This window comes from Triticum dicoccoides, chromosome 5A, assembly GCF_002162155.2.
Source record: "Triticum dicoccoides isolate Atlit2015 ecotype Zavitan chromosome 5A, WEW_v2.0, whole genome shotgun sequence".
NCBI classification, from domain to species: Eukaryota; Viridiplantae; Streptophyta; class Magnoliopsida; order Poales; family Poaceae; genus Triticum; species Triticum dicoccoides.
The window spans coordinates 444706204-444717048 of NC_041388.1; the positions used below are offsets into that span (position 1 = coordinate 444706204).

Sequence of the window (10845 nt, forward strand, 5' to 3'; positions counted from 1 at the left end):
TATTCCAAGCCCACTAGAGTTCAAGTCCTAGACTTGACATTGGTGGTCGCCTTATTCCTCGATTTATTTCATGCTTTCGGCGACCACCAATGTCATGTCTAGTTATTGATATAATGTCACATCTAGATATGCTCTAGTTATTGCACATCTAGATGTGCCATAAAATGTGAAAAACACAGTAGAGTTTAAATGAAAAGTGTGAAATGAAAAGTAGAATATGGCTGTGATCAACGTTAGCATAGTTTCATTTAAATCACTTTTCTCTGAGAAAAACACAGTAGAGACATAGACGCTCCAACTTGCAATCAGTGTGAGATGAATAGAAGTGCCCTTTTCTACTTTGGAATTACGGTATTACGCCATATATTGTCGGCAGAACACTTACAAATTCTATTGTGTATCTGTATAATACTTCCGCAGACAGTTACTACAACTTAGGAGGAGAACACACATTAACATCTAACAGTGCCTTCGCACAAAAACAGAAAATAGAATAAGAACGAAAAATATTAACATTGCCAAGTATATGGTGATGCTGTTTACAGTACCATAGTTGGGAGCTAATTAAGGCTGCTTCCAACTGTGTACACGATAGTATGAGGATGCAAGCTCAACAGAAACTCAGAGCTCATCAACTCGACATCACCCAATCCAAACACAAATGTTATGACCGGCCGACAATCATAGGCCAGCCAGTGCCAAGCGACCGATAGGAGTTCCCCCTAGGGAGGACGTGCCTCCTCGGCGCCGCCATCTGCTTCTCCATCTGGATCTTCTCCAGCACCTTGGCGAATGCCTCGGTGTTGCAGGGTAGCTCGAGGGGCCCTGCGTCTGCGTACCCAAATGCCTCCTCGGCCTCCTCCAGCAGTGCCTGGAACAACGGGTGGTTCAGGCACTCCGTCCGCACCACGTACCGTTGTCTGTCCGCGCCGACATACACCGAGAAGCAGCCCTCCGCTGGTTTGTTCCTCGCTGTGGTGCTCCGGCACCGGTCCAGCGTCTTGGTGATCAGCCCGGCCTTCCTCGCCGCCGACCCCTTCTCAGCCATGCCCATGGTGCACAAAACCTCGCAGGCTATAGCTAGTTGCAAATTTGCAAAGAAGGTGTAGCAAGCTTGGAATTGGGAGGTTGGGAGGAAAGGGGTGGAATGGTTTATATAGGGGGGAGGGGTCGACCAAGACTTGGTCTGTCGACTGAAAGGCCGTATTTGAAATCCGAAGCCGGTGAGAACGACCCGAACCCTTTGTTTCGTGAATACGCAAAAGACTTTGATCACCATTCCATTAAAGAAAGAAGAGCAATGGAAACAGATGGAGATTAGTTGGACAATTATTGTGCATATAGAACCAATCCTTGCGCCTTCCTCGTTGAATCTTTGGAAGGATGCACCTTGTTGCTTTAGCAGCATCTTGCATTATAATACGCTTACAGTCAGAGATTCAGAGTAGGATTTGGCTGCCTCGGAAGGTTGATCCAGGGGAGGAGCTAGCTCTAGCTGCGACTGTGGATTGTGGAAGCGTGTGTGACAATGACATCATTCCTCATGGCCGACTTGGAGGTACGTAGGAGCTGGAGGAGGGAGGGGGCCAGTGGCGTGGCGTCATGGCAAATAATGCATTAGATTTAGCCGCATGATTGGGGCTAGTTTTTGAGGTGTCAAACTCCCCAACCACAAGCGGCGTTGTTTAGGTCAGCATTAGCAACGGCGCATGCATGCAACGCTCCAAACCGAGGCTTTGTTTGATGGGGTCTCCGCCCGTGCTTGCAATTGGGCGGCCGCCTGTGTCTGTCGTCGGCGGTTTGGCGATTTGACACCTGGGTCTAATAATGCACCAAGTATATATACACTTGTGTTAGTAGATAGTGTTTGTGTATTAGTGGATAGGGTTTGTGTAGATTTGATTAAGGGTGCAAGACGTGTGCGTGGTGTCCCGAGCTGATTTGCTTGAGCCCTGCTGGACTTTGAATAGTCTTTGCCAAGTGCCAACGAAGGGATATTCAGGGAGCGAATGTCGACATGAAACTGGCTGACCCCATGTCGTCTCTTCGTGCTGTCTTCCTTTGTAGGAGTGTCCACAGATTCAGTCTCCATCTGAAAAATATCTAGTTTGGATCATGCTAACAACATACGTACACGCGAAGCTGGCCTTTGTTTGCAGAAGAAAAACATTGGGCTTGCAGCGTGCTTGACAGAATTCTACTGGCTGTTGTGTTGCTAGGATCCGACAGAAGCGACAAGGCGGCGATTCTGATCAGCTCTATCTCCAGCAATCGGTTACAGACATGTGGGTGCCTATTCCTTGGTGCCATATGCAAATTGGGCAACTCGTCCTTCAGACCTTCCGTTGTTCATGTACGAGCAGCATTATATCCCCAGCTGGCTCTCCCTACTTTTTTTTCCTTTTGCAGAGCGGTGGAAGGTAGGTGAAGCAAAATGTAAGACATTTTTTGACACTACATTTTAAGACAGAGAGAGTAATAAGTAAAACCGGCCCCTATGTCTTACGGGAGCAATCTTCTTGAAACACAGAAGCTTATAGATGCAATAGTTAGGAAGACATCGACAACTGCAAATTGGATAGATCACCATCCCAGAGAAGCCGTCACCGAGAAGAGCCACACAAGATAATCCCAACTTTGGCGGGATCAAAAATGAGGCCACAAACCTCACAAGTTTTTCAACAGAACCGTATTTGGCTACAGCTAGCTATACATAAGTCGCCTGATTTTTAAATTTGGGTAAGTCCTTTATTTTTCTTGTGCTGTTGTATGACTTCTTAGGTTGATTTTTGACTTCCCCCTGTTTAGGCAAGTCGATTTTTCCTTAGGCTGGATTTTTTACTTCGTTTTTTTCTTAGGCTGCATATTGCATTTTTTTTTTGTTTCTAGTGTTTTTGCCTTTTCTTTTATTTATATTTTAGTCGGTTTTCTTTTCATGGGTATTTTTGGTATAAGTTTTTTTTATAACATAGTACAATCGCAGATGCCCGTATACACGCACATACACTCACTGTAAGAAGGCACGCAGGCACACTTGATCGCTGGTATGTTTGAAATAAATTAAGAAAAATGCGAGCACCCGTGCCAAGTCTAGGATTTGAACCTTGGTGGGATGGTTCCACCACAAGGGTTCACAACATAGGTATTTTTGGCATCACTTTAGTTGTATGTAAGTCGCCTAAAAATTGATTTTCAGCCAATCAATTTTTTTGGCCCTTGATTTTTGCTTAGAGTTTCGTGTTCTTTTCTGTTATGTTCCGTGAGTTGTTTTGAGCTGGGGTTTTTCAACTCACCATATATTTGGCTTAGTCAATTCCTTAATGGGTTGAAGCCATTACCTATGCGATCCAGCCCTCCCCTCTCTACCTTTGTTCTTTGTGTTTTACTGTTTTTATTTGTTTTTGCTTTTGCTTTTTGTTTTTCATTATTAGTCATTTTTTGTGGGTTTTTCGAGATGTTGGGTGATTGTAAATGTATATACACATATAATATAATATAAAATATATGCAAAAGTTGCACTATTATGTGAGTATTCCATGCATATTGTGAAAATGTGCAATTTCGGTGTAAAGTTGTGTGCAAGCTTTTTTATAATTTATTTTATTATTTTGTTTTTTCTTAAAGGGTAACAATAATGCCACTGATTCATTGTTTCTTATAAAACTTCATTATTTTGATTTTGTTTTAGTATTATTTTATTTCCTTTTTAAGGGTAACACTAATGCCTCTAATTCATTCCTTTTTAGGAAATTTGTTCTGCGTAAATTTCACTATTATATGTTTAGTCTTACATATTTGGAAAAAGCACAATTTTTTTGTATACACGGCGTGAATTGTGCCACTATTTGCTTTAGTTTTTTTCTTTCTTCTTAAAGGGTAATACCAGTGTCATTAATTCATTCTTCGTTAGAAAATCTCATTATTTTTGTTTTAATTTAGCTTTAATTTTAATTTTTCTTCTTCTTAAAGGGTAATACCAAAGCCACTAATTCATTCATTCTTTCTTAGAGAACTTCATTGTTTTGATTTTGTTAAGTTTATATTTCATTTTATTTCTTCTTCAATACCAATACCACTAATTCATTTTTCCTAGGAAATCTCTTTTTCTGAAATTTCACTATTATATTCTTATTCTTTCATATTATAAAAAGCACAATTTTTTTTAGTAAAACTGTGTGCAAATTTTGTCATTATTTGTTGTCATTTTATTTATTTTCAAAGGGTAGTACCAAACATCACTAATTATTTCTTTCTCAGAAAACTTTATTATTCTATTTTTGTTTTAGTTTTTATTTTAGTTTCTTTCTTCTTCAAGCGTAATACCAAAGCCACTAGTTCATTATTTCTTAGAAACACTTTATTATTTTGGATTTAGTTTTAGTATTAGTTCATTTTCTTTCTTCTTTAAAGGTAATACTAATGCCACTGATGCGGCTTGAACTACGCCAATATTTCCCCAAAGAGGAAGGGATGATGCAGCACAACATTTCCCTCAGTGATGAGACCAAGGTTACTGAACAAGTAGAAGAACCACGCAACACTATGTAAATAGTACCTGCACACAAAGAACAAATACTTGCAATCCAACGTGTAAGAGGGGTTGTCAATCCCTCCCGGGTAAAAAGTTAGATAAATTTATAGTAGATTAGATAAATAGATCTCGCGAAAACGCGAAATATAATAAAAAAAATAAAAAAATTGCAACAAGGTATTTTTGGGTTTTTGGATTAATAGATCTGAAAATAAAAGTAAATAAAAATAGATCTCGAAGGCAAATATGGTAAAGGAGAGACTCGGGGGCGTAGATTTCACTAGTGGCTTTTTTCAAGGAAAATAGCATACAGCGGGTAAACAAATTACTATTGGGCAATTGATAGAACTTCAAATAATTATGACGATATCTAGGCAATGATCATTATATAGGCATCATGTCCAAGATTAGTAGACCGACTCCTGCCTGCATCTACTACTATTACTCCACACATCGACCGCTATCCAGCAAGCATCTATTGTATTAAGTTCATGGAAAAACGGAGTAATGCAATAAGAATGATGACATGATGTAGACACGATCTATTCATGTAGGAATAGACCCCATATTGTTATCCTTAATAGTAACGATACATACATGTCATGTCCCCTTCTATCACTGGGATTGAGCACCGTAAGATCGAACACATCACAAAGCACCTCTTCTCATGGCAAGAAAAATCGATCTAGTCGGCCTAACTAAACCAAAGATTCAAAGAAGAAATACGTGACTATAAGAAATCATGCATATAAGAGATCAAAACTCAAATATTCATGGATAAAATAGATCTGATCATAAACTCAAAGTTCATCGGATCCCAACAAACACACTGCAAAAATAGTTACATCAAATAGATCTCCAAGAGACCATTGTATTCAGAATCAAGAGAGAGAGAGAGAGAGAGAGAGAGAGAGAGAGAGAGAGAGAGAGAGAGAGAGGAAGGCGTCTAGCTACTGCATACGGACCCATAGGTCTACAATGAACTACTCACGCATCATCGGAGAGGCACCAATGAGGATGATGGACCCCTCTGTGATGGTGTCTAGATTAGATCTGTGGTTTCTACAACTTGTGGTGGCTGGAATTGTGTTTCGTCGACTCTCCTAGGGTTTTTGGATTTTCGAAGTATTTATAGAGCAAAGAGGCGGTGCAGGAGGCCACCGAGGTGGGCACAACCCACCAGGGCGCGCCTGGGGCCTGGCCCCCCAGGCGCGCCCAGGTGGGTTGTGTCCCCTCGGGGCATCCCTCTGATACTTCTTTGGCTCATCTTGTGTCTCCTGGTCCAGATAAAATCTCCAAAAAAGTTTCGCTGTGTTTGGACTCCGTTTGTTATTAATTTTCTGTGAAGTAAAAAACAAACAAAAAACTACAACCGGCACCGGGCACTATGTCAATAGGTTAGTCAAAACTTATATGAAGTTGCTATAAAATAATTGTAAAACATCCAAGAATGATAATATAACATGGAACAATTAAAAATTATAGATATGTTGGAAACGTATCAGCCACTAATTCATTTTCCATAGAAAGTCTCATATTTTTATTTTATTTTAGTTATTATTCATTTTCTTTCTTCTAAAAGGTTAATATCAATTCCACTAATTCATTTTAACTTATAAAACCTATTTTTTATTATAGTTTTTATTTCATTTTCTTTCTGCTTAAAGGATAATACCAAAGCCACAAATTCTTTTTTTTTCTTAGAAAACTTCAGTATATTGAATTATTATTTTATTTTGTTTTCTTTCTTCTTTAATCATAATACAAATGTCACTGATTGAGTCCTTTTTAGGGAACTTCTTTTTGTGAAATTGCATTGTTATATGCTTACTATCTAATTGTTTGTGTGTTGCACCGTGGGCATACATTGTCCTTATTTTATTTTGTTTAGTTTCTTTTTCTTTTTAAGTGTAATGCCAGTGTCACCAATTCATTCTTTCTTATAGCACTTCATTTATTTATTTTAATTTTCTTTCTTTTTAGGGTATGCCACTAAATCATTCTTACTTATAAAAATTTATTATTTTATTTTTAGGTTTTATTTTATTTTATTTCTTCTTTAAGGGTATTTGCTACTCGTGATAAAGTTGCTGGATTTCTCCGAAGAGGAAGGGTGATGCAGTATAGTAGCAGATAGTATTTCTCTTAGTTAAAAACCAATATTTATTGGATCAGTAGGAAACAACACATGAACAACTTAGCAGCACTTGCAGAAAAATAAAATAATTCCTTGCACCCAACAAAGGCAAGGGGGTCATGACTACCCTTGTTCTTGTGAGTTACAAGGTTAAAAGCAAATAGTTATAATGATAGCAAATAAGTAGCAATGATAAAAGCTTGCAAATTAATTGAGAATGGACAAAGAGACCATAGGTTCACTAGTGGCATCTCTCTCGAAAGCAAGGTAGCGATGGGTAAACAAATTACTGTTGGGGCAATTGACAGAATTGTGCATTGCTATAATGATCATCCATGGCATAATCAATACATATGCATTATGTCGGTGAAAAGTAGACCGTTACTCCAACTGCATCTACTACTATTAGTCCACCCAAGACCGATATCCAGCATGCGTCTCAAAGTATCAAGCTCATACAAACAAAGTAACGCATTACGCAAGATGACATAACGTAGCCAGAATAAGATCAATCAGTATAACCCCGCCATTTTATCCTTAGTAGCAACAATACAATATGTGCCATTTTCCTTTCTATCAGTGGACAGGATCGCCACAAAATTGAACCTACCACAAAGCACTTCTCTGAAGAAAAATCAATCTAACTTGGCCAAAGTAGACGGACAGATCAGATAGAAATACAAAGTTATAAAGTTACGCAGTAAAGAAGGCTCAAGAAACTCATATAAATTCAATGGATAATCGGATCATAAAGTCGCAATTCATTGGTTCTCAACAAGCGCATCGCAAAAGATTACTTCGGATGATCTTAGAGGAGACCATTATATTAAAAAAATTATAGAGAGAAAGAAAGCCACCTAGTTACTATTGGGGCAGCAAGGTCGATGAAGATGGCCTCCCCATGTCAGATTCTGAATCGTCTTGGCCAACTAGGAGATATTCAGGGAGCGAATGTCGTCGACATGAAACTGACTGACCCCATGTCGTATCTTCGTCTTGTCTTCCTTTGTAGGAGTGTCCACAGATTCACCATCCTGTCTGTCCCTCTGAAAAATATCTTAGTTAGATCATGCTAACAACATCCACGCAAAGCTGGCCTTTGTCTGCAAAAGAAAAAGATAGAGCTTGCAGCGTGCTTGACAAAATCCTACTAGCTGTTGTGTTACTAGGATCCGAGAGAAGCGACAAGGCAGCGATTCTGATGAGCTCTATTTCCAGCAATCGGTTACAGATATGTGTGCACCTATCCCATCGTGCCACATGCAAATTGGGCAACTGAAAAGGAAATAGACAAGGCCAATAATTATCATGACTAGGAGTACGAATTAGTACCAAATGAGTACATTCATCAGGTCAACGAACAGCATGCCAATGGACAATGGCAACGAACACCTAGCATGCATGACAAGCAGTCAAGCAAAAAATGAAAAATCTAACATTGATCTTGGCAAGAAGGCTGAAATCCCGTGTCTTGTCAAGCTTCTCCTGAGGTTCTGAAGCCGGCCGGCCGGTTTACGGCCGAGCAGCCGTTCGTTGTGGTGGCGGGAAACGTTCGAACCGGGGCGGCGCCGACGACGACGATGACCCCGGCGCCGGCTGGTAGAGCGGGAACGGCAGGAAGGGCGGGCGCAGGAACGGCACCAGCCACTCCGGCACGTGGAACGGCCACGGGAACGACACCGTCCCTCCGGCGGCTCCCGGGGCCGCGGGCGACGGGAGCCCGAGCGGCGGCGGCCAGAAGAGCGGCAGGAACGGCCAGAAGAAGAGCGACGAACCGAACGCGCTGCCGCCATTGTCTTGGCCGTTGCCATCGCCGTGGTCGTGGCAGAGCTTGCGGTCTCGCTTGGCGGGGCGGAAGTTGAGCGCGTTGAGGTTGAGGAAGCACGCCGCCGCGCCGCGGGAGCCCCGGAGCGCGATGTGCTGCGTGGAGCCGCGGAGGCCCGGGACGTTGCAGGCGGCTGAGGAGCTCCGGACGAGCGTGGCGCGGCACGCCGACCGGAGCTCGTGGCCCTCCCGGCACTCGAAGCCGTCGACTGGGGGCACGTCCAGCTTGTACACGCCGTGCTGGTCCGTGGTGCGCTCCGCCTCCAGCGAGATCTCCTCCGGCGCCGCGCTGGAGTTCACCTTGAAGTTGCACTGGATCAGCACCCGAGCCCCTGTATCATCGCATCACATTCACACCACAGAACCTTCTACTGTTAGTGCCGGGTAAAAAATCCAGAGTCTGAACTATTGCTGCTAAGTCACGGCGTTAATCTGGTTCAGAGTTCATTGCGGTAAACAAAATAGAAACAACAAAATTTTATCATTTGCTACTAATTCAAAGTGTTAATCTGGTTATGGGTTCATTGCAAACTACCTGAAAGGCTGAAAGTTTAAGTAGCAACGTAGAGTGGCAAAGCAGGGGATCAGGGTGATGAAGTGCCAACATTATTCAGATCACAGGCGCGCAATGCCTGTGCTGATCATACACGCATGCAGGCATCATTTTTGAGCTCTGGATTGTTATTCTGTCCAGTCAAAAGAGTATGCCTCTTGGGTTCCTATCAGGCATAACATTCTAGTGTACTCCCTCCGGTCCTTTTTAGTTCGCATATTAGATTTGTCTGAAGTCAAGCCTCGTAAAATTTGACCAACTTTATAGAAAAAAATACCAACATTCACAATGTGAAATCGATACTAGTAGATGCGTCATGACTTAAAGTTTCATATTGTATAACTTTATCATGGTAGATATTGATAATTTTTCATATAAATATTGTATGAAACTGCACATTTACGCCGAAGCAACTTGTTGTTCCTACTTATCGATTCCCAGTAAATTTATAATAAAACCAATAAAAGGGTACGGCAATGTGGCACTCCGCATTGAGCGAGAGATTCGCACTCCTTGTGATTGACAAATCTGCTGCAGAAATGCAGCAAAGCAAAGCAGGAAGTAGTTGATGTACAAGTGTACGCTTGATTAAGCAACAAGCACACTGCGTCCCAGAGCAAATTAAACCAGAGTGCAATGCAGGGCAAGACGGCGTTGGAAAAGAGTGGCAGCCGCAAAGAGCATGCCGCGTGTTTCACTCTCACCTTTGAGGAAGAAGCTGTGCTTGGAGAAGGTGTTGTTGGAGCAGGCGTCGCAGTAGACGGAGCCGACCACCGTGATGTTGCTGCCGGACTTCCTGGCCTCCGCGCCGCCGCCCAAGAACGACACCACCGCCGCCGCCGCCACGAGCAGCAGCGGCGCCATGAACGACGACGCGGCGGGAGCTCTGCAGTTCCTCGCCATTGCCGCCACGAGATCAGGTAGCTGGCTGGCTAGCTAGCAAGCAATGGGGATGAGGTTGGGGGAGGGGGGAGGGAGGCTAGAGGGGAGGCTACAATGGAAGAGAACAAATGCATGTGAACCGGCTTGGACTGGCGCGGAGACATGGAGAAGCCCGTCAAGCACCAGCTGCTACTGCTGCTACTGCGCTTGTGGTGCTGTGGTCTCTTCCTACTTTTTTTGTTTGCCTTTTTCTCTTTTTTGCCCACCGGAGATTGGGACGGATGCAGCCATGAACGCTCTGCGTGCATGCACGTGATCGGGTCTATGGGACCAGGTGTATGCGATTAGAGTCGTCGTATGTTCCGGTGCAAGATAATCGCTGGAGCTGAGTTCATCTCGTCTGTGCCCGCTGGCCCAGCAGATCGACCTGGATGATTGGAGAAAACATATGGGTAAACAGATCATGCGGTGCGGATTTTTGGAAACTGGACTAGGCGCGCAAAAAAGGAACAAGCATTGTCTACTGAATTATTCACATGTAAAGTTTCGGGACAAAATGACTTATGTGGAATTGCTGGCAACAAAGACAAAAATTGCAAGTACGAATGGTAAGATTGATATAGCATCGGTTTTGTTTTTATTCATTCAGCATACCAGGAAAGTCATTCCGTTGCAAAACTTTACACGTGAGTAAAACACTAGACAATGCTTGTTCCAAAAAAGTTTCAAAAATATTTGACTATTTTTGCAATTCGGGTACATGCGCACTCATGTCCCAAGGTGTATTTTCGACGCGTCAAACAAGCAAAAGGTGATTGAAACAAAGTTGCTTCAGCTCAGATTTTTTTTAGTCCATCCTCTAGGTCAGATGTTGTTAATTAGCCGCGCCTGATGAGTGCAGACACTCCCCCCGTTTTT

General features: G+C 42.5%; 2 protein-coding genes across 2 annotated transcripts; both read right to left on the minus strand.

Annotated features, from left to right (window-relative positions):
- Positions 1-489: 489 nt before the first annotated feature.
- Positions 490-1116, minus strand: LOC119297604 (auxin-responsive protein SAUR20-like). The gene has a single exon (XM_037575331.1). It carries the CDS (start codon positions 1052-1054, stop codon positions 665-667), a length of 390 nt encoding a protein of 129 aa, XP_037431228.1. The 5' UTR covers positions 1055-1116; the 3' UTR covers positions 490-664.
- A 6730-nt stretch (positions 1117-7846) lies between these two features.
- On the minus strand, positions 7847-10105 carry LOC119302216. The gene is made up of 2 exons (XM_037579250.1): positions 9750-10105; positions 7847-8824 (listed from the first exon to the last, which is right to left on the minus strand). The coding sequence occupies exons 1-2, from the start codon at positions 9946-9948 to the stop codon at positions 8181-8183; spliced, it is 843 nt and encodes a 280-aa protein (XP_037435147.1). The 5' UTR covers positions 9949-10105; the 3' UTR covers positions 7847-8180.
- Between the last annotated feature and the right edge of the window lie 740 nt (positions 10106-10845).